This window comes from Saccopteryx leptura, chromosome 6 (assembly GCF_036850995.1).
Source record: "Saccopteryx leptura isolate mSacLep1 chromosome 6, mSacLep1_pri_phased_curated, whole genome shotgun sequence".
NCBI classification, from domain to species: Eukaryota; Metazoa; Chordata; class Mammalia; order Chiroptera; family Emballonuridae; genus Saccopteryx; species Saccopteryx leptura.
The window spans coordinates 143,283,926-143,311,470 of record NC_089508.1 but is presented as its reverse complement, the minus strand read 5'-3'; the positions used below and the strand labels follow the sequence as shown (position 1 = coordinate 143,311,470).

Here is a 27,545-nt window from a genome sequence, read left to right as displayed (position 1 = left end):
TTGTCAGCAAGGAGGTAGAGGAGGAAGAACCTTGATAATGATTCTTGGTCTGTATGAATATTTTTATTAGTACATAAGTAAAATCTGTTTTGACAGGTTAGTGCAAGTGAGAGAGCCTATTTTTAAAGGTTTTCCTCCTACAAGAAATAAATTAAAACTTTACACGTAGAGTTTTATTAACCTAAATTTCTTGAGGACTAAAGAGATATCTCATTTAAAATGTAATGTATATATATTATAACCTAAAAATAATATTTGTCACTTTGATGGAGAGCGGTACTTTGTCTTGTTCCCTTCCTGCCCACGTAGGGTCTGAAGATACTGAAGAGAGGCAGGACAGCGGAAAGCCACTCCGGAGCTGTGAAGCTGCTGCTGCTAAAGTAAGTCTGAGATGAAACCGAGGAGTACTAAAAGGGCGGAGCATTTCTTCAAGTGGATTGAAAGGAAAAGTCAAAGATTATGAGTGTGAATATGTAGCCAGATTTATCCTATTCCTGTGACTTTATCAGTCACATTTTAATTTTTATAAAACTGAACATTTCTGAACAGGTATATATTTGTGAAATATGAAAACTACCTCAGAATCCCATCTTTCTGTATAAGGGTGAATTAATGTGTATCTGCTTAAGCAGAATGTCTGCATGGCAGATATGTTTGTTTACAACCCACTTCCTTGTGCTGTGGGGCAGCAGCAGTCCTGAGACGTTCTACTGAACTGTCTCCCTCCCGTGTGGGTCAGGAGAGAACTAGGGCAGGCTGTAGACATGAAACTAATGTTATATGTCAATAATATTTCAATAGAAGAATGATAAAATTAAAAGAAGGGAAAGTGGTGGACAGACTGGCCTCCTTGGGAAATGCACACAGAGGCGGACCTCACAGGAGCCCACCCCCGGACTGGGGGTGCTGCACCTGCACCCACAGCCTTCACGCTCTGGTCCCTTCTTCCCACAGCCCAGCCTGAGACAAGGAAAGTGTGGGCATGGGAGGACCTGATCCTTTACTAAAACACTTTAAAATACATTCTTGTGTGACCACACCCTTTGTCTGTTAAGTGTCTGTGACACAGTTCATCTCGGTACAGAGATTTTACTATAAAAACATGAGGCAAAGTGTAGCATTTTTCCTTTTAACACAACATCAATATTTTTGCGTTCTCTCTTTTCTAAGTGTGAAAATCCCTGATTGAAAATCTCTGGAGAGCCAAGAGGACTGGAGCTGGGTCTCCCCATGGAAAGCGGGCATGCTGACACCCACTGCTGGCTGGTTGATTGGCTAATAAGGAATCTATGTGTTGTAATACCTCACGGACACTGTACCATGATCACGTACATTTAGTGACCTACCTGTGGCTGGATAGAAGATGCAATGACCTGTCTGTTGTTCAGGGAGAGCGAGTCTCCTCTGTTCATGAGGAGTTGCAGAACGGTCTTAGGCTGTATTCCTAATCAAAAGACTTCTTAATATATTAGAATAGCGCTTTTAGTGAGCAAAATGTCTTTTTATTTGGATTCACAGATTGAAATATTTTGTTTCACATTTCATATATTTTTTTGTATTTTTTGACATCCTACATTTTCCTTGTGTTTTTTAACTCATGCACAAGCGCTCTTTGTACAATTTTAAAAAGTAATAAAATCCATCATATCAAAATTATTAGTTTTTGTTTTGTTTTGTTTTGCATTATATATTTGACCAAAAGTGTTGGAATTACAACAGGCAAACCAGGGGGATTATTAAGTACATATAAAAGTTTACCAGACATTAGGTATTATCTTTATCATGAAATAGTATCTTTCTCTAGCAGTGCAGTTCTAAAGTAGTCTGAATACTCTTATTTGAACCCACACTATGAAATCTTTGCATTATATCCCCTTTTGTTTAGCTAATTTGAATTTAATTACATTATATTGTGAGGTTTTTTTAAAAATGTGAATAATCCCTTAATACTTCACAGGAAGTTTTCCTTCATGTTTCGTTAAGAAGAGCTCAGTTGTGCACAATGATAATGGTGCTGATGTAGGAGGAAACGGACCTTTGTGCAGATCAAATCCACTCCATCTGTGCTTGTTCTAAGAATGGGCCAAAGTCGGAAATGCCACTGGCAGCTCGCTGGGAGGCTGGAGCCTAACCAGGAAGAGCTTCTTGCAGTGGAGATAGGGGTGGGGAAAGCTCCAGGCTCTGGCCTGGGGAATAAAACCTTAAGACCTCAATGGTATCATCACCTGAGGATGCCCTGTGTCAGGAGTGGAGTCACATATACCCCAGGCCCTCAGATGATACCTAAGCTGAATACCATTGCATTAATTTAACTAGGGAAAGAGCTTTCACTGTGCTGAACCAGTGGGATACAGCCAATCTTAGGAAGCCAAGGCTCCCAGAAGTTGCCTTTCAGAGAACAGACCAAGAAGAATGAGGTATCTGATCCGACTGTGCCGTGAAATCAGACTATGAAAACTTAAAGCCTTGATCCATCCGTAGAGCTCTGTGTCCCCCAGGACTGCACAGATTGAGCCCACGGGTGGATGGGTGGTGGGAACATTTACTCTCTGTTCACATTGCAGATCAGCCTTCTTCTACTTGACCCAAATCATACTTTATCTGATCATCTTGTCCTATTAATTAAGCTTGCTCAGATTGACTGAAGTCTTTATGTCCCTTTAGAGAGACATAAGATTCAATATATGACATGCAGTGACAAAGTTGAACTTAGGGTCTTACTATCTCTATGTTCTTGTGAAGGAAAAAGCTCATCACCATTGCCCACATCTGTGGTTTCTCCATGCTACAAGGTTCACAGTCACGGGTCTGTGTCACCCTGTCTACACAGGAAAAGAAAACCAAAGAAACAAGCCTCAGTAAATCAAACACCATGGAAACGTACAGGTATGTGGTGTAATGTTAGGGGTTATCTTCGTGCTGCCTGCTGTTTCCTTCAGAACAGTGTCATGATGGACTGAAGGCGCAGCCTCTGAACAGCCTGGAGCATGAGATCTCCAACCACATAGCCACTGATTGGAGTAAACTTTGTGTGTACAAAGCAGGGAACCTCCTGCCTGAGCCTAAGAGTATGTCTGATAAGAACCTCAGGCTTCTGTGGATATTTTCTTTACATCTTTTGAAAGTGAGCAAAGCTGGTTGTGGTTTAACAGTTCTTATTTTGTCTTAATAACACCCTAGCTCCTGCATGCACAGACCCAGCCAGTAGGCCGCTTTGGTTTTCAGTGTTTTCCACGAATCAACCACACTTGCCAGAACACGTCAACAAGATAGCCTGAGAAAGTAAACCACCATCAGCCACACCAGCACCCTGCCACCCCTGCTGTGCCCTCCACCACCGCCTCTGCTCTCCCTCTCTACGCTGCCCACTTCAGGGCAGCCCAGGCTGAGCTGGGAAAGGAGTTAATGAAGAGGTTAGAAGTCACAGGAGAAGCCTCCTAGTAGTTCCCAGCTGTGAAAATGGCCACAAAGCGTTCAGTGAAGTTCAGGTTCCACCTGGCTTCCACCTTCCCAAAGCAGATAGAGTTACAACTAAGCCAGCGATCTGCCACCCTTTTTATCACGTGGCACACATGAACTAATTACTACAATTCTTTTTACCAGTCTGCGGATGGATCAAGGCTTTAAGTTTTCATAGTCTGATTTCACGGCACAGTCGGATCAGATACCTCATATTTTGACATATTTTTACCAGTTCAATAAAAAATATATAGGTATAATTTTGATTGATTTACCAAAGAAGTAATAGTAATTTCCTACCTTTTTGCTCAATGTGACTTTTTAAAAAACGATGTGCCTATACTTGTATATAATGATTTTTGGTATCAAGAATTAATCAATCAGACACAACCTTATGCTACATGACCAATAAATGGAACTCGATTATATGACCTATATATTTATGGTTCAAGACAGGGCATTCAATACCAAATGGATAATCTTGTGTTGGCTGTTAACAATTTTTTTTGACAACCTAATGGAAAAGAGGTCAGTGCACCTGACTAAATTGTCAGCTATTGCATGTTTAACAAATCTTGTGACACACCAGTTGAAAATTGCTGCTCTACTGTTCACAGTGGCCAAGACATGGAAACAACCAAAAAGCCCTTCAATAGAAGATTGGATAAAGAAGATGTGGCACATATACACTATGGAATACTACTCAGCCATAAGAAATGATGACATTAGATCATTTACAGCAAAATGGTGGGATCTTGATAACATTATACGGAGTGAAATAAGTAAATCAGAAAAAAACAAGAACTACATGATTCCATACATTGGTGGAACATAAAAACGAGACTAAGAGACATGGACAAGAGTGTGGTGGTTACCAGGGGTGGGGGGAGGGAGGACGCAGGAGGGAGGGAGGGAGAGAGTTAGGGGGAGGGGGAGGGGCACAGAGAAAACTAGATAGAGGGTGGCGGAGGACAATCGGACTTTGGGCGAGGGGTATGCAACATAATTTAATGACAAGATAACCTAGACATGTTTTCTTTGAATATATGTACCCTGAATTATTAATGTCATCCCATTAACATTAATAAAAATGTATAAAAAAAAAAAAGAAAATTGCTGCTCTATGTAGAGGGCCAACTAATTGGCCTAAAGGAATTTGACCAAATTAATGAGAATTATGTAGTAGAATCTAATTAAATTCAACTTTTCTTGTATCTCTGTGGTCTTATTTTGTTTTCCAGTGGGAACCTCTACTTGGTTTCCAAAAGAAGCTGTTTACCAGAGCCTGAGGCTGATTGTAAATAAAGAAAATCTTAGTTATTTTATTTATTTAACTACTTATTTTGAGAGAGAGAGGAAGGAAACGAGATGAGAAGCATCAACTCGTAGTTGTGGTGCCTTAGTTGTTTATTGAATGCTTCTCATATGTGCCTTGACTGGGGGCTCCAGCTTATTCAGTGACCCCTGGCTCAAGCCAGTGAGCATGTACTCACACTGGGGAGCTCAGCCTCCCAGATCGACGCTCTATCCATTGTGCCCTCACTGGTCAGGCATTTTTCTAAATTTTAAATGAGATATTGCTTTAATCGGATATATAAAAGTTTTTACTTTTAAAAGATTCATTAGAGAAAATAGAAAGATATACAATCACTTATTTGTTTTTGCCTACCTACTGCACATTGAACATTTTTTATGCCTATGCCTGTGGACATACATGGACACACATACAAATGAGTGTCATACTTGTTAATATTATTAAGAGTAAAAGTGGTCAAAGATATGAACAAATATTTCACAGAGGAAGAGATATACATAGATTTTTTTTTAAGTGAGAGGAGGGAAGAAATTGAGACTGACTCCAGCATGGGACCCAACAATCAAGCCACTGGCTATAGGAGGGAAAGAGGGAGCGAAGGGGTAGAGGAAGAGAAAGAGAAGCAGATGGTTGTTTCTGTTGTGTGTCCTGGCTGGAAATCGAACCTGGGATGTCCATATGCTGGTCCTACGCAACAGGCCTGGGCCATAGACTTTAACTATATGAAAGAAGCTTATCTCCTAAGCAGCAAGCAAATTAAAGCTACACTGCGACTCCTTTTCACTCAAGTCCTGACATTGGTCAGCACATTCTTGGTATTCTCCTACATTGACTAAGAAATGACCGATGCACATGAACAAAATGACATAAAACACTATTATTTATTTCAGCACAGGATTTTATAATACCACAGGATTTCAAATAAGCCAATAGTCTATCACAGAATGGAATTTATAAAGTATCGTCCATTTACCAGTGAAATGGGCAGCTAAGTGTTCCCATATACTGACGTAAGAAGAGGTGTGCAGAAGAATTTGTATTGTACACAACTTTTGTGCACTATGGGAGGACATAGAACAAAGATATATGTGCACATGTTTTTATACATGTGCATTCATATATGCAGAATAACAAGTAGAAACAAAAGTAGAGGTAATGGTTAAAGCAAACTTTCTTAATGTACTTTTAGTATTTTGATTTTGAATCACAGGAGGGTGTTATAAACAATTGTAGCAGGGTTCTGCTTTGCCTATTAATTTTCAACAATACTTCCTAATTCATTTCACATTTCTTTAATCCACATTTTTTGAAGAGGCATAGTAATCTTATATGATATCCTTTCCTCTATTTATTTAGTTTCTTATTGGTCGTTTGGATTCATTTGGGGCTACTGTAAATAATGCTACAGTGAATGACCATCCTCGCCCTTAAATCTTAGCACACTGCTGTTCTCTTAAGAATTGATGGGTGGTGGTGAGAACACTTCCAGGCTGAAGCAGGTTCTCCCCAGGGACTGGGCTCTGGGTGGGCTCCTCACCTCCTGAGAGCTGAGACAGCAGCCCCAGAGCTCAGGGCGATGTCAGCCTCTGCTGGTCTCAAACCCTGCTGCACAGAAACACTGAGGGGGTTTGTTCAAGCCCGATGCATGGCCTGTGATGAAGCCTGGGCCTCAGAGACATTGAAAGGCTCCGAGAGGAGAGCCACTGATATCATGGGTGACACAGCAGATTTGAAGTCAGATGGACCTGGAATCACGTGGGCCTGGGCACAGCTCCGTTTTTAACCCCAGGCACATTTCTCAGCCTCTTGGCACCTGGACTTCTGCTCAGTGCAATGACATCCTGCCTGTGCTGCAGAGCAGTGAGCACAATAGACACGGGCCATAGGACCGCCGAGTCGTCTGGGGCTCACTAAGGTGTAGGACTCGCTGTGATCAAATAGAACAAGGAGGAGTAAACACACACTACCGGACAGCACTGACACAGACGTGCATTTACCCAGAGGAGTTCTCATGACTGACCAGAGGGTGGGTTTCCAGCTTTTTGGCTGAATTGTATCATGTTGGTATGGGATCTGGCTATCTAATTACTCAGAATTTCTACTGGCAGTTTTATAGGACTATGATTAATATAAAGGGACATCAAGTATTACTTAACTGTGGCCAGCTTGACAGACAGAAAGCCTTCAAGAATCTGAGTTTATGAAGAAAAGAATTCTAACATGATGGAGAGGATCCCTAATGTGAAAAGTTTAGAGAATCGTTGCCTTAAGTTTCCTTTTCCTCATGGTCAGGAAGTATGTGTACAGAGCAAGCTAGCTCTGTAAAGGCTACGGAGACACGCACTTTCATGTGGGTCTGGAACTCCCTCCTGATTTTCCATTGCAGCCCTGTGTGCAGCCTGTTGTTCTGGTACTTACTGCATCCAACCTAGTGCCAGGGACTTCATCACAGATGCCTGATGGGTGGGAGGAGGTGAGCAGATAACAGTATACTCAACACAAAACCCAGTGTTGCATGTTGGCCCACAGCCCTCTCATTGTATGAGCAACAGAGGCGTAGGGAGCACGTGCGGACAGGCAGAGAGGCAGTTCTCTTCCTCAGCTCTCAGCCTCATCAGGAAGGAAATTTTCCTGTCTTAACTGAACTACAAGTAACCTGTTTCTATTCGAGACAGCTAAGGCAGAGGCTGCCTGGGTTCAAATTTCAGCTCTGCTTAATAGTAGGTAACAAACTATGGGCTCTGAGTGTAGAGAGACCTGTGTTCCAATAACTATGAATATGAGCAGTCTAACTGTAGGGATATTCTTTGTGCCTTCTTTGCCTCAGTTTCCTCAACTGTGGAATAGAAAGAATTGTACTTGTTTTATAAGGTTCTTGTGAAAAATAAGTCAGCACATTCTTAGACTGGTACCAGTAAGCACTATGCAAGCATTTACTATTAGCACTTCATTATGATGGTAATCATTGAGTTTGTAAATTGTTCTAGAAACCTGACATTATTTAAATTGAATACTTTTTTCTAAAGATGGGTAACTTGGGTGAATTAAATGGTCAAAAACAAATGACACTGCTAGTTAGAGCCAGACCAAGTAACTCTGAGTGTGAGGGAACTTCGGTCCAGTGACCCGTCCCCCACACCATGCGGCAGCTGGCTGTGATGAGAAAGCACTGGCCCACCAAAGAGGCACACTGGCCTCCTACCACAGAAATGCCCACCGACATTCCAGAGACTTTCACTCAGTGATCCTGAGGACCCTGGGATGCATTCAGTCTAAGGGAGGAGCTGGTGTGAGAGAAGGAACAGCAGAGAGCGCCGTCAAAGGTCCTGCTCTGCCTGAGACTCTCAGCCCATTTCATTAGGACTCACAAGAGCAGCTGCACATCTAGGACATGTAAAATGAGGCAAGATTTCCACACGGTTGATAATGGGAGCTATTATGCTTCTACCAGAAGATGTAAATGAAGAGAAAGTACTGATGCACCCTCAGGTCCTTAAGGAAATCTCACGGACTCCTTGGAGAGTGTCTATAGTGAAGAACGTGTGTGTTTTCTTTTGTTTTTCTTAGTTGAAAGTAGGTAGAAAGGAAGCCACATAATAGTAGGTAACAAACTATGGGCTCTGAGTGTAGAGAGACCTGTGTTCCAATAACTATGAATATGAGCAGGTAATGTAATCCCTCCAGTCTATGAACTGTGGACTCTACCTACCTCTAAGGGCTCTGAGGATTTAATGGGATTGCTGGGTGCATAGCAGAAACTCACTGAGTTCCTATTTGATTCACATAGCCTCTCTGCAGGGTAATAAGGTTAGAGATGAAGGTCAAGGCAAATGTGTGTGTGTGTGTCTGTGTGATCTATTATTTCTAATGTAGAGCTAATGACAGTAGCTGCTAATGGTGTTGAAGACTTCCATGTCCTAAACATTATTAACTCATCTGATTCACAGGATTCCAGCAGAGCAGGCACTGTAATCTCATTTTACAAATGAGAAAATTGTGGACATACAGAGTTTAGATAGTTTGTCTGTGGTCACACAGACATCAATACTAGATCCAGGATTCAAACCAGGCATTTAGGAATCAGTGGAGAGGTGCTTAACCCCTGCACCTCACTGCCTCCCAGGGCCAGTGCAGTCCTCATGGGGTTATGTGAGCATCAGGAAACCTAAAGCTTGGCAACACTAGTATAGATCTGAACACAAGTCAAACCATGGTGCATATTACACTCTCGCCATTGGAATCTCCCATATCAAGTGAGTATAAACGTGATGACCTTTGAAAGAGAGGCCACCTACGCACAGATATTTGGCTCTGACTCCTATTGAAACCAGTGCCTCGCCCTGGCCGGTTGGCTCAGCAGTAGAGCGTCGGCCTGGCGTGCAGGAGTCCCGGGTTTGAGTCCCGGCCAGGGCACACAGGAGAGGTGCCCATCTGCTTCTCCACCCCTCCCCCTCTCCTTCCTCTCTGTCTCTCTCTTCCCCTACCACAGCCAAAGCTCCATTGGAGCAAAGATGGCCCGGGCACTGAGGATGGCTCTGTGGCCTCTGCCTCAGGTGCTAGAATGGCTCTGGATGCAACAGAGCGACGCCCCAGAGGGGCAGAGCATCGCACCCTGGTGGGCATGCCGGGTGGATCCCGGTCGGGCGCATGCAGGAGTCTGTCTGACTGCCTCTCCGTTTCCAGCTTCAGAAAAATGAAAAAAAAAAAAAAAAAAAGAAACCAGTGCCTCAAAGAAAGCATCATGACTACTGATTCAGGGAAAAAAACTGAAAGGGATTATTGACCATTATAGTGATGCTGAATTATCATGCTCTTTCTTATCCGGTATTTTCATTTGGATTAATCAAATTAAAGTACATAGACAAAGTAGACTTTTGATTTAAAATAAAATGTATTGTGCCTCTTGTGAAAACCAAGGTACCAAATTCAAACAGCAGAGAAAGCAGCGTCAGGTGCACTTGGGAAGCTTCGACAGCTCTCTGGGCAGAGAGCATGGAGGCCATGCTGGAGCTGCATGCCGGCTGCAACAGAAGACAGGGCTATTGGGCTGGCTGGAGGGGCTGATGGGGATCACAGGAAGACTGGTGCTCTGATGCCCTCTGGTCCGGTCCCTGAGTATTGCAGAATTTGTTATTGAGACAGAGTGACATTTTCTTTTGCCCAGAGGGTTGAAAACCATTATGCACTAATGACATAATAGAAAATGCACATCTGAACTGAAATAATCCAAACCCAGTCAGAAAGTCCAGCCAGATCCTCTGCAGATATGTTCAGGGACAATAGAAGGAGGAGCAGTGACCCTTCTTGCCATCACCTGTTATGAACTCTTTCCAGGGCTGCAGACTGCTGTTCTTCTAAACAAGCAGAAGGAGATGATGGCCAAGTAGACCAGGCTCTTGAGGAGGAGGAGGAGGTAGGTGTAGTAGGCAGAGGTGTTGGTGAGCTGCAGCTGCACTGTATCTAGGAGAAGTCATTTGATTAGTTCTGCCAGTTCTCTTGAAAGGGTTGGAGATATTAATGAAAGGGGGGCACATTATTTACTTCTTATGATCTGCATTGAAATGACACTTCCACACCACCAAACCCAACAATAAACAACCATCCACAGTCACCACCACCACCATCACCAGCGAGACAACTTAGAATTGAGCTTGCAGGTCAAGTCAATCAGCAACCTCAGCTAAATTCACTTAGAACACTCCAGATGTTAAAAACTATGGTTGTACTTTTAATGAGTAAATCCAAATTGAAAAGAGTATTTGTGGTAAATTGCTTTTAGCATTTCTTCATCCCCACCATGTCTCTAATTAATAATAATAGCTAATATTTATGAACTGCTAACCAAATGCCAAACACTCTGAGAGCTTTGATACAAAGCTTTGATCTTACATATTTTTACAATAATGTATGAGATTATTTTAATTCCCATTTTACAAATAAAATGAGGACAGAGAGAGAAGTAATTTGCCTGATATCATGCAGTTAGTAAATACCAGAAACCAGATTTCAACCCCAGCAACATCACTTAGAACTTTCTTAGTTAATCTGTTAAAGGTCCTTTAATTGTTAAAGGTCACAACACACTCACTTGTCTTTCCTGAACATCACTCATTGTGGCTATGATACTATAGGGTAATTGCACTTAATATCCTTGGAAATTTTGCAAGAAATAATATGATGACAAGAAATTATTGACAACAGCGGTAAGGGGCTAGACTGCTACTCAATGAAACACAAGACCAAGTCCTTTTCTGTAGAAATTTCTCTTTGACATGTTTTATCTTCATAGAGGCAGAACTACAGAATTATTAGCACTTGTGTAGAAAGGGACCTCAAAGGTGATGTGCTCAGAACGCCTTGCTGTTGATCAGGCAAAGCGTTAGCTGAGATCAGATACCTCTGATAGTGAACAGGAAGGAGAAAGCAGCAGGACTAGAGCCAATGCTTCTATTGCTTTCTTTGTACACATGTAGGGAGAAAGGGCCGAACAAGGACACATCAGTGCCAGCTACCTGAGATACTCTTGTGCTAGACATTCCACGTATGTGATTTTATCTCTCAAAAACTGCCTTAAGTGTAATTATTCAAGGTTGGCAGATGAGAAAATTATTTCTCAGAAAATGTAAGTACCTTTATTTATGGAACTAATAATTCAAGGAACTGGGGTTGGAGTCTAGTTTGTGGTACACAGAAGCCCATGCATTGCCCCAAGCCTCGCCATAGCCACATACCCATTGTGTCGTGGCAATGGCTTGGGGCTTTCTTGCTCAATGGCTTGACCCTTAGAGGAAGAACGGAGAACTGAATAAGTGTGTGGACTCTTGATTCACACGGCCTGGGCTGCAACAGCAGATCTGACTGTGTTTCATGATGTGGGCATGATGTAAGGGACTTAATTTTAGCTGATTGCTCTCATTCGTAAAATAGGAAAACATATTGGACCACTTTACAATAGGGTATGAGAATTAAACAGAAAATGCATTGAAAACAAATAATTAATAATTAATAATTAGAACTACATCTTCCCTATAAGAAGTTCTCAGTCAACGTCAGTTCAAGGACCAAAAACGTAGAAAGTCTAGAAGCATGTCACTACGCCCTTTAATTCACAGTCATCTGATACCAAAACCCAGCATTTTCTTTTAATAAGAGAAGGGGAGGTAGAGAGAATGATTCCTGCATGTGCCCTGTCTGGAATTCAGCTGGAAACCCCTGTCTGGGGCTGATGCCCAGATCAACCGAGCTATCCTCAGTGCCTGGAGCTGATGCTTGACCAATTGAGCTACTAGTTGTGATAGGGGTAAAAAGAGAGAAGGGGGAGCAGGAGTGCAAGGGATGCAGATAGTCGCTTCACATGTGCCCTGACAGGGGATCGAACGTCGTACGTCCGCATACTGGGCCATTGCTCTATCCAATGAGCAAACCAGCCTGGGTCAAAAACCAACATTTACTGTTTTTTGGTTTTCTTTTTTTTTGTAACAGAGAGAGAGTCAGAGAGAGGGACAGACTGGAAAGGAGAGAGATGAGAAGCATCAATTCTTCATTGTAGCTCCTTCATTATTCATTTATTACTTTCTCATATGTGCATTGACTGGAGGGCTACAGCAGAGTGAGTGACTCCTTGCTCAAGCCAGTCACCTTGGGCTCCAGCCAGCAACCTTGGGCTTCAAGCCAGTGACCTTTAGGCTCAAGCCAGTGATCATGGGGTCATGTCTCTGATTGTATGCTCAAGCCAGGGATCCCACACTCAAGCTGGTGAGCCTGCACTCAAGCCAGCAACCTTGGGGTTTCAAACTTGGGTCCTCTGTGTTCCAGTCTGATTCTTTTTCTACTGCACACCACCTGGTCAGGCTAAGATGACTGTTAGGAAATGACAACATATCATTCCATCTTTTCTTCAGAATACAACCATTTTGATTTTTCTACCTTAAACCAGAGAATTTCAAGCCTTATGTTGACCAAGAGAGGAAAAATGTGATAGCATGACATAAAGGCAAACAGATGCAAAAACTTACCACTTTCATCTTTCAGACAAGCTCTTATTTTAGGATTAATAGCAGCAAACTCTACAAGAAAAAAGGCTACTATTAATGAATTGTTTGTAACTGTCCTTTGACAGTGTATGTCTATGTGCATTGGAATAGACAGACACATACTTACCTGACAGGTAGATCATAAATAGATAGGTAACAGGTAGGTAGGTAGATAGATACATACATAGATATAGATATAGATATAGATATAGATATAGATATAGATATAGATATAGATATAGATATAGATATAGATATAAATATAGATATAGATATAGATATAGATAATAGAATTTGCTAACAGAGAGGAGAGAGTAATTGAAAATGTGAGCCCCACAATTCCAGGAACAGTAGCCCAGATTCTATGTAATTCAGCGGATTTAATCCCTACATTGCATTTCTGCACATGAAGATGTTGAAGGTCATAAAAGATACATTTTTTCTTTTAATCATAACTGAAGGGTACTCTCCAAGAGTATCTATTTTCCTCCTGCATCCATCACAACCAGCTGCCTACTAGCTGTTCAATGAATATTTGTTGAATGAATTAAATATCTCATTTAATTTCCCAATAACATTGAAGTGACTTGTATTTTGGAGGACTCTGTTTACTGATGAAGAAATTATGTTCAGAAAATATTAGTCGCTTGCTGAGAGCATATCAGAGACTAGCACAGTCAGCATTAAAAAGATCATTTCGGGAGATTAAATGGAAAAGAACATGTGGAAAGTACTCTGTAAAAATAATACCTAGAAAGAGAAAATAATATGTAGTGAGACAACATAGCCCTGCCATTGTGGGCATTAAAACAACTTCTCTTCCAGATGTCTCACTTATGCTAGAAATGATCTACTTATTACAGGAGCTCGGCATTTCAGTGCAATTCTCTCCTAGAATAAAAAGATAAACCAAGTCACTTATAATTTTCTTATAATTCTCTGAGTATGTAAACTGGAGGTGAGAGTTGTATTTATCTACAATGGTTTTTTAGAAAAGGCAAATATAATACAAAGACAAAATTTCTTAAAAAGACCATAGACCATTGGATGGAGGAAACAGTCACAATATTTGCTTTGGTTTATCCTTTTTTATTCTGGATGTGTTCTTGTCCATGTGGACCTGGTTCTGGTGTGCAATTTATTCTCTCCACAAGATTTTTTGATGTGTTTTAAAAAAATGAGAGTGTGATATGTAGTCTTTGGGGTAAATCTCAGGTTGAAATTGTTAGTATAATCAGGTTGAGATGTTTTAATATTTTCAAGGACTCATTTTACTGTGACTTAAAAGTCTCTTTATCTTCCTTAGGATGATTTTATTTATTTATTAAAAGACAAATAAAATTATCTTATTATCACATATTCATAGGTAAAAACAATAATGTAACAATTTTTCATAATAAAACATGTGTGTGTATGTGTATATCCTAAATCTCTTTTCTAATTTGGGTAATAACTTGGACTCGATTAGTTTTATCTCTCTTCAAAATCACTTCATTGATTTGTGCTTCAGTGTTAGATTTTTAGCTTTTATCAAAAGCAAAAAACAACGAAAAGAAAACTTCCCAGAAACAGCATTAGAAATATACCGTAGAATGACATTAACGGAACTCCCTGGGCCCTGGCCGGTTGGCTCAGTGGTAGAGCGTCGGCCTGTCATGCAGAGGTCCCGGGTTCAATTCCCGGCCAGGGCACACAGGAGAAGCGCCCATCTGCTTCTCCACCCCTCCCCTTCTCCTTCCTCTCTGTCTCTCTCTTCCCCTCCCGCAGCGAGGCTCCATTGGAGCAAAGATGGCCTGGGTGCTGGGGATGGCTCCTTGGCCTCTGCCCCAGAAGCTAGAGTGGCTCTGGTCGCAACAGAGCAATGCCCCGGAGGGGAAGAGCATCGCCCCTGGTGGGCGTGCCGGGTGGATCCCAGTTGGGCGCATGCGGGAGTCTGTCTGACTGTCTCTCCCCATTTCCAGCTTCAGAAAAATACAAAAAAAAAAAAAAAAAAAAAAAGGACTCCCTGGTTGGCTTTGTTGCTGTGAGAAGCCCAACGGCTACATTTGTTTCAGAAATTAAGGGTCAAGAAAAACACCTTATAAACTGGACCTTCCCTCCTTTCTGATAGTCATCCCTGATGTCTACAAAATCACAATCTAATAGGACACAGTCCCAGTGGTTATATTATACTTGTGCTTTGCATATTTGCTTTCTTTGTTTCTTGGTCATGGAAACAGGCAAATTAGGGCTGTTTTGGCCATCTTACTTTAGTTTTAGAAAAGGATACAAATAAATACACGCATATGGATAAATACACCCACGTTATATTTTTGAAAACGAGCATGTGAACTGACACTGTTTTATTTGCTCTCCATCACAGCCCAGGAGAAAGCCAATGTAAGTGTTGGAACCAGATTTGATCACTGGGACACACTGGTCCGAGGAGATACTGATTCACTTCAGAAATTCAGACTGGTATGCAGCAGGGGTCTTAGTGCATCTTGTGATGGGCTTGCTCCCCACTCCTTAGAAGGAGCTTGCTAACCACACGGTCAAGTGCCAACAGTTTCCCTGTGGCACTCTGGGGCCCTTGGTCTGTTATGTTCATACCTTCATGAGTCCAGTGAGTTACTGGATCACTCCTGGGACCAGGGCACTCTCAGCCCTCTGCCCACACTAATTATGTACAGCATCTGAACCAAAGTCACCCCTTTAGGACATCATACCTGAATCATGAGTGGCCCTGAACTTAGGAATATAGTATATTCTCTGTACTGTGCACATCTCCCTTGAGACAACAATCTGTCCTCATGTGTTCATCCCTATCTTTCCTGGCCAGGACATGCTTGGATGGCATTATCTGCTTGGGTATGGCATTCCACATCATGTAGAATGGAAGTATGTTTCTACATGTTAGCTTTCCAATTTTCAGTACCACATTTATCTACAGTGGTATCTACGATACAAATCTGAAAAACCTAGAAGCATAATAAATCTGCAGGGCTAAGTCATTCTATTTTCTTGTTGTACCTTGACCCAACTCCCTAAGAACCCTATCTGTCGACAACAACTCATTGTTTATGGGTTATACTTTGTGTATAGCAAGACTGAAGTGAAGGTGATTTAACTTGCAGAGTAGAAAATTCCGAAAGACATCTAATTGTTCTTATTTCCTGATCAAGTAAGGTAATCAGAAATGAAATCTTTTGGGGAATATATTGTATGGAATCTTTTGGGTAATTTATTGTATGCTTAACCACTAGGTGTTTTCATGTGTGTCGTCTCACTTAACCCATACAACACCCTAAAAATATCATGTTACTTTACTATTTCAGATAAAACAGAGGCCAAATTTTTTTTCTTTATCTTTTTATGTTTCAAAGCCTATACTATTTTAATTCTGTGAGAAAATAGCACATTTATGCTACTATTAAATATAGCAACATAAATATAGATTTATATATACTTTTAAAATTAATACTTGACTAACATATCGAACATTGCCTTTGGAAAAAAAAGTCTTCTGGGAGGTTATATTTATATACACTTACCTTTCTGTATTGAAGGAAAAAGAATCTCCTGATCAACTCCTCTCTTATTATTCTCGTGTCTGACGATACATTTGTGTTCTTTCTCCATGGACTTCGCGTTCACAGTCAGCCAGCTGAACTTCATGTATGTGTCATTAGTCTTCATGGCATTTCCCTGCTGGGACCCCAGAATTGTGTTGCTGTTCTTTTCCTTCCAATCTACCTTAATAACATCGGGGAAAAATTTCTCCAGAAGACAAAGATATGTCCCAGCCTTGTGCAGGTTTATTTCTGCCACTGAAGGAAGAAAAGTAGTGGCCTTGGGGGAGATGTCTGAATCAAGGCTTCTGTCTGTGGGGGAAAGGGAATGGCAATTAAGAATCGAAGAGACAACAGGCATTGTGTGATTGGGAAGGGCTGGCATACATAAACGAATTTAATGCTACCGTTGAATTAGTGCTTATATGGCCTTTCATCCACAGTATCTCATGAAGTATTTATTGCTGTTCCATTTTCAGATTGGAAAAGAGGTTCAAGAGTTTACATAACTCACCCAATGGCACAGCCTGAATTAAAACTTGGCTTTTGTTCCTTCTCCACATGCTAAAATGACTTAACTGTTTCAAAATTTGGGAACATGGCTGACCAGGCAGTGGCACAGTTGATACAGTGTTGGATGGGGATGTGGAGGACCCAGGTTCAAAACCCCGAGGTCTCCAGCTTGAACGCAGGCTCATCTGGTTTGAGCAAGGCTCACCAGCTTGGACACAAGGTCACTGGCTAGAGTAGGGGGTCACTTCGTCTGCTGTAGTCCCCGGGTCAAGGCACATGTGAGAAAACAATCAAGGAACAACAACTAAGGTGCCGCAACAAAGAATTGATGTTTCTCATCTTTCTCTCTCTTGTCTATCTGTCCTTCTCTCTGACTCTCTCACAAAAAATTAATTGTGAACTTATTTAATTTTAATCCTCTTCATACTATGATATGTAGAAGATGAATGGCAAGGATAGGGGAGGAGAACAGGAGGTAGCATCGATGATTATTTCTCAGATGAGAATTTTTAGTGCAGGGGTCGAGAAACTTTTTGGCTAAGAAAGCCATGAACGCCACATATTTTAAAATGTAATTCTGTGAGAGCCATACAATGACCCATGTACGTTACACATTATCCAATAAAAATTTGGCGTTGTCCCAGAGGACAGCTGTGATTGGCTCCAGCCACCCGCAACCATGAACATGAGCTATAGGAAATGAACAGATTGCAATACATGAAAATGTTTTATATTTTTAACATTATTTTTTTTTATTAAAGATTTGTCTGTGAGCCAGATGCAGTCATCAAAAGAGCCACATCAGGCTCGTGAGCCAGAGCTTCCCAACCCCTGCTTTAGTGGCTTCTAAAGTACAAAACAAAAACAAACAAACAAAATTACCCAGACACAAACAACAGTATGATTTTCAGAAAGGGTGGGAGGAGGGCAGAGGTAGAAAGGTAAAGGGAATATAAATGGTGACTGAAGGAGACATGAATTTGGGTTGTAAATTCAGGATGTAATAAACTGATGATGTATTATAGAATTATACACCTGAAATCTATATAGTTTTATTAGCAATGTCACCACAATAAGTTCAATAAAAATAAAACATGAGGTCCTAGCTTGTGGCTCAGTGGATAGAGTTGACCTGCCATGTGAATATCCCAGGTTCGATTCCCAGTCAGGGTACACAGAGATGCTACTATCTGCTTCTTCCCTCCTTCCTCCTTCTCTCCTTCTTCTCCTCCCTCAGCCAGTGGTTTGGTTGGTTCTAGTATGGCCCTGGGCACTGAAGATAGCTCCGTTGGAGCAGATATCAGCCTCAGCTGCCAAAAATAGCTCAAGTACTCCAGCATTAGCCCCAGATGGGGGTGCCAGGTGAACCCTGGTCAGGACACATGAGGGCGTCTGCCTTGCTCTCTCCCCTTCTTTCACCAAAATAAATAGAATAAATAAAATAATAAAATAAGATAGTACTCCCTGTCCCACCACATGACTTTGTAACCTAATCTCCCTGGCCACACAACCTCGTGTCCATAACTCTGCATACACTCACTCCTCACTTAACTGATTCTGGAATGGATCATTTTATCTTTCTTTTCCAAAAAAATAAATGCCAGGAGGAAACTTTTTATTTTTTCCTAAAGAATATACTCATTGGCTTTAATGGGCATCAACTTCCACAAGTTCTTAATTTATCAAGTTTCTTTTTAGCTAAAACAATGGCCCTCATGCCGAGTTTTTCTAGCTGATTTCTAATTTTATATGACATCTTAATGTTACACCTGAACATCTCCAGATTGTAGTGCAGTATTTAAAACTGCACCTCCAAATTACTTAGGATGTCTTGAATTTAGACGCACGATAGCAACATTTCCAAACTTTCTATTGAAGTTTTTACTGATTGTTTTTAGAACTACTTATATAAATATAATCTGTTAATCAAATGCCCCAAATTTTGTTTCACCTTAGAAATGGCTCACCAAACGCCCATCTTATTTTGAATTTCATCTGAACGTTAAACTGACTATTACACCCTATTTTAAATACACCACATTTTGACGCTGAGTGTCTCCCTTAAAATTTGTATCCACCCTACAAGGCTGATGAGCTATTTTAGAGCTCCATCATTTTCTTTGTTTTCCTCTGCTGAATAAAATGGATAGATAATTGGAGTAATGATCATATGTATGGTTCTAGAGTTTCTTGTGGATACAATGTCAAAATATATAACAAAATATCATATATTTACAAAGGCATGTCACATGAATGCTGGAATGTTACTTGAATATACACTTATTATTAATCTAATGATTGAAATTATAAATGTTAGAACCCTTTCATTTTGATTTACAATTAAAACACAAATCTCTTACCTTTTTCTCTTTGGCTAGCTTGTAGTTAGTTTAATAATTCAAAGTGAATTTTTTTTAAGAAAATAGAATTGGATATTTCTCATTTGAGAAGAAAAGGAAAAAATTATTGAAAATTTCTGCCTGTGTAGCGCAAACCTGATTTTCTTACTACAGCAGTAAGCAAACAATGTTGAGATTTTTAATGATGTTGTAGACATAATATAGTAAATCGCTAATTATCATCTTAGTAAACTTTTTCTTCATAGTAATACTTCTGAATTTATTATACTAAAGAAATTGAAAATAAAATGACAAACGTGAAATATATTTGTGTGGTAACACACTATTCTTATCATTTATCCCTTTTTCTTAGGTTCTTTGCATCATTCTTTTCAAGACAAGATAAATCTTGAACTTCATACTTCGCAATGTAATAGTTAATTGAGTATTAAATAATGTACTTGATTACATAAGGTTAGTACATGTATTTGGATAATTATATTACCTGTTTTTACATTTTTAAAAAGCTTATTAATGATGTTTTAAATGGTCAAAATCTTTATCTTGATGCATATAATAGAAACCAGTTTAAAGAATAAATAAGTCTTCCAGTACATTTATATAGAGCATTTGTATTATCAAGTAATACATCAGAGTTAAACTACTTGAGTTGTTTATATTTATTAATATGCAGCAGTATGAATTATATCAACTGTGTTTTCAATTAAAAGTATGCTATTTCAAACCCACGTATTTTTTCTTGCCATTTTTCTTTTGTCAAATAAGTAGTTATAATCACTTTATGTTTATATATAAATTTCAAACTTACAACATTTCTAACTATATTTAATTGACTTTACATATTGACCATTTTCTATATGAATTTTAACATCTTTGATAAATATGATCATAAGCCAAAACTTATTGGCTATAAATATTAGAACAAATAAAAGTTGGTGTTAGAAACAATATCAGTTAATAAAAACAATTAAGATTAAAAGCGCACAAGCCAACATTAAAAATAGAAAAGCAAACATATGTTAATCTCATTTTTCTTGCCAAGGAAGCTAACAGTGGAGGTAAGAAGAAACCAATACTTACAAATTCATTGTTCTATGAGTAATTACAAGCACTGCTAATTCTTTGGGAAATATCTGCTCTGTCAAAATTATTGGCTGCAATGGACTCCTCATACTGGATACAATTCCCTTTTACATTTGAATTGGGGAACACCTATCCAGCAGCTATTATATGTTAGACAATGTGCAGGTTCTTCATTTACACCACTCAATTAATTCTCATATAATCCCTCTGGATACATACTCATCCCATTTTATGAATTAAGAAACTGAAGGAGAGAATAATTGCACAGGTCACATAAGCAGTAAGCGGTGGAGCCGGAGCTTAATGTCATCCTGGCTGCAAATCCCAGGCTCTGTCACAACACCCTTTCATCATCAGAAAAGGGCATGTTAACTCGTAAAACTAACTGACAATAATAAATTGTGTCCTTGCACCAAACACGTCCATGATAATTGCCTGCATTTTACATGAGCATTTTGTATAAGTTCACATGTACACAAACAACAAATCCTGTTATGATATTTGCACTTTGTCTATGAGTGTCTTTAAGAATTTGGTTTACAATCTCTCCTAAGATTTCTACATCTAATCCCCAATCACATTTGTTTTATCCAAATACCCTTACTATTATTTCAATTTAGTTCCCTCTATCACCTTGAAAAATGGCATTCTTCTGATACCTACCTGTGACAATAAGTTTTGTTCCATCACCAAAGAATTTTCTTTTATGTTCCCACAGTGATTCAACCAATATCTAAAACTGTAGACTAATTCAGCTTCTCTGAGTTTTTCAAATGCTAGTAGAAATATGACGGCCTGCAATTCAAAAGATCAGGGTTCTGGTTCTAGTTCATTTTGTTCATAACAAGTCCTGTGGCTGAGTAAATGCAGTAAATTAGAGTTCGGTGCTGTATTGGCCTGTAGACATTGATGTTAACGTAAATCAATTCAGCATCACTATTAGTGCCAAAGTGAGACCAAAATGAAACAAGATTTGAAAGGCAATTTGATTAAACCCGCTATGGAAATAAGAGGTTATAATAATCATTAGTTATGTGATGACTTAATGCTCCATATCGACTTTCTAATCTCATGGACCAACCTTGTTTTTACTAATAGTAACTGAGCAATTTGGGTTGCAGCCAAATCCCTGGCTGTACATTCATTCCTCTTTGCTCTAATATGGCTGGCATTCTCCCAGCCATCATCATGAGAAATGTGCCTTTCACACACTTAATTAGAAAGCAATCATTTGTCTTGCTTTATCTTCATTTCTAGTGTTAAAAAAATCAAAGGGAATATTGGATAAAGTCAAATAATAAGGGGTCAGTGTATGGAGATTGTTTACTTGTGTTGTTCAAAACTAGTAGCTCTTTCTCCAATTATCAAACAGCACAATCATTGCATTCCAGCTTCCATCAGAACTTCCAGCTTCCAGCGGACATCTTTCCAGCTTCTGCTGAGAGTTCAGTTTGACGGCCCTGACAGCGTGCCTTCTGTCAGTGAAGCAAGAATGACAAGAGAACGGCAGGCTGGTTTCCCCAAACCCTCTTAGTCTCATATTCGATCATGAAAATGTTCCCTTCCTGCCCACAGCTGTTGAGGGTCATGCTCTGTGGATGACATCAGATGCTGTAATGCCCATAGCATTGATGCAGTGGTGTGTAAATGGATTTGTTTAGGACTATTTACTCCATGTTATGAAATGGATGTTGAAGACAATAGTCACTGTTACTTCACTGTCCTCTTAAAGGACTCCTGCACTGAAATAATTTTCTAAATTTATAGTGGGGAAAACATATCATGTTTGAACATTTGGAGTGCTTCATTTTATCAATTAATAAAAAGTATGTACTTCACCACAGTTTTCCTTACAATTTGTTCTTTTCTTAATTAATTTATTTAAAAATTGAGATTTAACTGACATAACTCTCCTACTTCTGACATAAAATTTTACCCCATGGTTCTCACTGGGCAATCATAGGCCTTTCTTCTTCTGCTTTCCCTTGTGCTTTTGATTTTTTTTTTCCTTTAAGCAAGAGAGACAGGGACAGAGAGAAGAATGGAGAGAGGGACAGATAGGGACAGACACACAGGAAGGGAGAGAGATGAGAAACATCAATTCTTCATTGTGACTGACACCTTTGTTGTTCATTGATTGCTTTCTCATATATATGTGCCTTGACTTGGGGAGGGGAACTCCAACAAAGCAAGTGACCCCTTGCTCAAGCCAGTGACCTTGGGTTCAAGCCAGCGACCATGGGATCAGGTCTAAGATCCCACACTCCAGCGACCCCATGCTCAAGCCAATGAACCCACGTTCAAGCTAAAGAACCCACGCTCAAACCGGATGAGCCTGTGCTCAAGCCAGCAACTTTGGGGTTTTGAATGTGGGTTCTCTGTGTCCCAGTCCGACGCTTTATTTGATGTGCTACCGCCTGATCAGGCTGATCCTCTATGTTTATTTCACTGTGTAACTGTAACTTTGAGTTAGGTCTTCTCAAATAGACTTTGAAATAGGCAGTTTAAATAAATGAAAAGGGGTTTGAGCATTATCACCTGTTTCCTTTTCTGCCCATCGGCTGATAGTTCAATCAGGTCTCACTCAAGGATGACCTGACAGATGAGAGAACATGTGTGTGAACCCAGCTCTGTGATGTACGTGCACCACATGCAGAACTCAAACAGACTGAGTGCCAAACATAAGGTGAGGTTTCCTTCTTAAAATTATCTCTCCCAAAACAGGGGTAGCCATTATTTCAGTCCTTGTGCAACATCTCATATTAAAAGTTGCTCTTTCATAACTCTGCTTTGATTAAAAAAAAAAAACCTACAGAAATTTATCATGGATTCAGTAAATATCACTAGAGAATAAAGCCTCTATGGTTTATGCTTACATTGTATGTGACCAGAATAACAGAGTAAATAAAAAACTGCTTTCTTTTCAATTTTTAATTGTCTCTTCAGATTAAGTTTTCAGTGACATCATGATGCAGATATCCGAAAATAGACACTCAGTGACTTAGAACATTGCTCTAAAGTAGATGTTTTAGGTGCATGAGAATAAATTTTTTTATGAAATGTGAAGGCAGAAAAATATCATTTGATATTTGTATTGATATAATCTGCACTGGTATTTCTCACACAATTTTTAACTTTATAGCTCTAATCTAATTAAAAAACTTAATATTAAAAGTGGATATTTGCATTTTACTTGTGTCACTATAAATTTATATATGCAAGTTACACCACCCCTCTTTCACTTTGAGCCATTTCTACTGGTAAATGAAGATCATCTTATATTAAGTTAATAAGGTTTGAGATAATGCTTTTTATAAACTAGTGATTTTTAGAAGCAGATAACAATTAGTCTTGGAAATTAAAAGTATTTTGCAAATACTGTCCATTTTTTCTAAAGTGACAGGTAGACTAGATAAGAATTAATATATCCAACCGTACTCCTGATTTTATAAAGAATCATATGGGTGTGTGGTAATCTGAATTCTGGAGAATTCAAATTTTTATCACTGACCATGTTCTAACTTTTGTGGTAGTTAAAATTTCATTTACTCCTCACAACATCCACTTGAGATGGTTGGTGTATGTATATAGAATGAATGAATGAAAACATATCAAAATAGTAACAATAATATATCAATTTAAATTTCATTTTAACAAATTTACTTAAAATTTTTTTGCCTGACCAATGGTAGCACAGTGGGTAGAGAATCGTCCTGGGATGCTGAAGACCTTGGTTCGAAATCCTAAAGTTGCTGGATGAGCACGGGCTTGTCACAGGCTCACTAGTTTGAGCATGGGATTATCAACATGATCCCAAGGTCGATGGCTTGAGTCCAGGGTAACTGGCTTGAGAAAGGGGTCACTAGCTGGCTGAAGGCCCCAACCCATCTAGGCACGTATGAGAAGCAATCAATGAACAATTGAAGTGCTACATCTACAAGTTGATACTTCTCATTTCTCTCTCTTCTTGTCTGTCTCTCTCTCTGTTTCTCCCTTTCACTAAAAAAAAAAAGTTTATTTACAGTTGACATAAAATATTGTATTAGTTTTAGGTGTACAGCATAGTGATTAGACATTTATAAAACTTACAAAGTGATTATTGTGATAATTCTAATAACCGCCTGACACCATATATACTTATTATAATACTATTGACTATTTTCCTTATGCTGTAATTTACATCCCCATAAAAACCTATAGAGAATTTTTATTAAAAATTTATTTGTGCTAATAAAGAACATGCTTGAAAATAATATCTCAAAAGATTCTAAAAAACACTCTTTTTATCCCATATTTTTTTGAATTTTTCAATTTCTTTCATAATAGGCATGTACTGTTTATAATTTTAATAAAGCAATAAACAGTAAATCAAATATTATTTGCTAAAGGATGATTATATAGAAAGTGATAGACCAAGAATCAAATTCTATAATTTCCTCTGCTCTATATTTTCCTAAAAAAAATTTTTTAGGACCCTAATAAATTATATCTATGTCACCATTATTTAATTTGATTGCTATATTTACATTGAGTATGTAATAAGGTGGGAAAAAGTGACCAGAAAATTGCTTTTTATTTTATGAATTCACTTGTTTATATGATCACAACCACTAAGAAAACCAGAATATACCACTTCTTTTGTTTTTTTATTTTATTTTTTTATTCATTTTAGAAAGGAGAGAGAGAGGGAGAGAGAGAGAAGGGGGGAGGAGCAGGAAGCATCAACTCCCATATGTGCCTTGAGCAGGCAAGCCCAGGGTTTCGAACCGGCAACCTCAGCATTTCCAGGTCGACGCTTTATCCACTGCGCCACCACAGGTCAGGCCATTTGTTTGTTTTTTGTTTTTTTTTATTTTAACCACTTCTTTTTATTCAGTGCTTTATTAACTTTGTGAAAATTCTTTGAAAACTTTCATTTGAGTGGATCTCATAGGCTAGAACATTCTTGTAAAATGTTCCTCAGTTTTCAGGCAAGATTTCTTTTTAAACATCCCCTGACCAAATGACAAATCGAGCAAGTTTTCTCAGTGGCTCTTTTTGGTATCAAATAAATATATTATATAAATTTATTTTAAAAATATTTCAACATGAAAATACAATATGGACCTAACATCACTACCCCATATGGACCCTTAGTCGCTCTCCCCACTTAACTCTTGATCGATGTCCTCCATGCTTGGTCAAGAGCCAACTGCATCAAAAACCTGGATGGAGCCATTGACCTCTCTGAAAATCACCTGCCATGTGACCAAGCTGGGATTGAATCCAACAGTTCTGAGCCTTCAGAAGCACCTCGCCTGCAATAGCTGCGTTACTCGCCTCCCCTCCCTACTGTAACGGAAGAATTTAGAGAAAATTTACTGGTAACAATGGACTCTGTGCCAGGACCGAACACTTGAATCCTTCAGCCTTTTATCTCTCCACTAGCTGAAAAGCCTTTATAGGTCAATTTCTTTGTGCTTGTTTTGTAATCATGCCCATATTTCTTTAAAAGTTATATAAATATATAAATATTGACCCTGCTAACATTAAACAAAGACGAAACTCAGGCAAAATCACATGAGATCTGAATGTACTCAAGTCTGAAAAGCTGGCCCCTCTCGGCCTGAGCACCTGGGGTTATATGTCTTTCCCATCTTAACTCAGATTGCAGAATATGATTTCATCTAATCTCATCATTTTGCCTGAATCCTCTACCTCCCTTCTCCTCCTTTAAAGAGTTCTAATATACAAAGTAAGTTTCTCTCCTAGAGTGTAATTTAAAGTTAGTATTTCTATTTTCAAAGAGAAACAATATGAGGAATAATATATTTTAAGTATTTAATACATGTGTTTTGATGTTTTACTGGTATTTTTTGTAGGTATTAAGGACTGGGTATATGCATTGATTCTAATGTAATTTCTTTCTAGAATCCAGTTCCCACTGATAGGCCAGACAAGTTGTTACAGAGAATAAATTCTTAATGATGGTCTCTTAAGCTATTTATAGCTGAACGACTAGTCCTTTGGACTTCATATCCTTACAGTTTCCAGGGCATTGACCAAATGACAAATGTTCTTTATTAGCACATTCTGTGCTGTTTATCAGAGGATCTTATTTGGTTTGGTATATTTTCTGCTGTCCCATCATGAGTAGAAACAGCTCTGAGTTGTAATTCAGTTAGTGATGCAATTTAGTTTTTACCAATTACAATATTTCTAGCAAAGTTGATGCCAATATAGAAAGAAAATTGAGTGAAGTGGTGTCAAAATGACTTGTCATTTTATAGAAATACATTAAGAATCATATTTTGAGTATTTAATAAATGCATATTTCACACGACTTAGTTGACCATTCTGTGTAGAGAGAGGGGTACCATGAATGGAAGCAGAAGCATTGTTTTCTCACCAGAGTAGTAATCCGAAGTATGAGCTATTACTAAGTAAGAAGTCAATTACAGAGTCCACCGTAGAGATCAGACTATAGAAGAGTGAGTACTCGGGGACAAAAACATGGTAATGTTTCTAGTAGGAATAGTTCAGACCATGCACTTCAGAATAGACAAGTCTTTATTGAATCCTAAACTTAGGATTCAACAGTAACTAGTCAGTTGACTTGAGGCAAACCACCACTCTAATCTAAGACCCAGTTTCCTTATGTATGAACTGGGAATAAGAGGCTCGCCTCTACAGGGCTACTGAGGAATGAGACACAGCACTGAAACTATTTAGCATGGGATCTGGCTCTCAGTAAATATTAACTAATATCTTCCTCTTTAATGGAATGATCAAGTTCTTCCACCAAACAAAAAATATATCTATTTTATAAGTAATGCTTCTTACATAAGTTTAGAAATTAAATAGCTCATGATCTCAAGGCCTTTTGCCTCTACAGTGGCCACAGGCCAAAGCACATGGAGACAAACCAAGCCAGAATCTAGAACACTTATCTACTAAACCAGAAGCTTTGTGAGTGTTGGGACTATGTTCTTTAATCTCCTGTATTCAGGACAGAAAGTGTTTTCTGTAAATGTTTACTAGAGAGCGAACTAACAAATGAGGATATAAAACCATGCAGACTCTTTTCATGGACTTTTGAGCTGAAATAGCTCATAAAGCTTATAGTTCCATTAACCTGGTGCCTCTCCAGGTCAATATATATAATAAGACTGTGATAGCACATTGCGATGTTCTGTATCATTCAGTGTAAGAATCACGCTTTGCCATGCTGTTAGAGCTAAGCTCAAAACCA

The 27,545-nt window shown here is 39.1% G+C and overlaps 1 protein-coding gene, 1 non-coding gene and 1 gene segment (V, D, J or C); 2 read left to right on the top strand and 1 right to left on the bottom strand.

Annotated features, from left to right (window-relative positions):
- Window positions 1-1,638, top strand: part of STARD3NL (STARD3 N-terminal like) — a 67,238-nt gene extending 65,600 nt beyond the window's left edge. For all 4 annotated transcript variants that reach the window (XM_066343448.1, XM_066343449.1, XM_066343450.1 and 1 more), the window contains 2 exons: window positions 310-380; window positions 1,171-1,638. In XM_066343448.1, coding sequence (XP_066199545.1) covers window positions 310-380; window positions 1,171-1,185 — 86 coding nt within the window. In that variant the 3' untranslated portion in view covers window positions 1,186-1,638. The remainder of the gene's footprint in view (window positions 1-309; window positions 381-1,170) is intronic.
- Window positions 1,639-9,675: 8,037 nt separating this feature from the next.
- Window positions 9,676-27,545, bottom strand: part of LOC136407776 (T cell receptor gamma constant 2-like) — a 57,791-nt gene continuing 39,921 nt past the window's right edge. The window contains 5 exon segments of the C gene segment in view: window positions 9,676-9,885; window positions 10,089-10,234; window positions 12,790-12,840; window positions 16,341-16,670; window positions 20,978-21,015. Coding sequence covers window positions 10,092-10,234; window positions 12,790-12,840; window positions 16,341-16,670; window positions 20,978-21,015 — 562 coding nt within the window.
- Window positions 14,423-14,498, top strand: TRNAD-GUC (transfer RNA aspartic acid (anticodon GUC)). Its single transcript has one exon. It is a non-coding gene; the product is annotated as a tRNA-Asp (tRNA).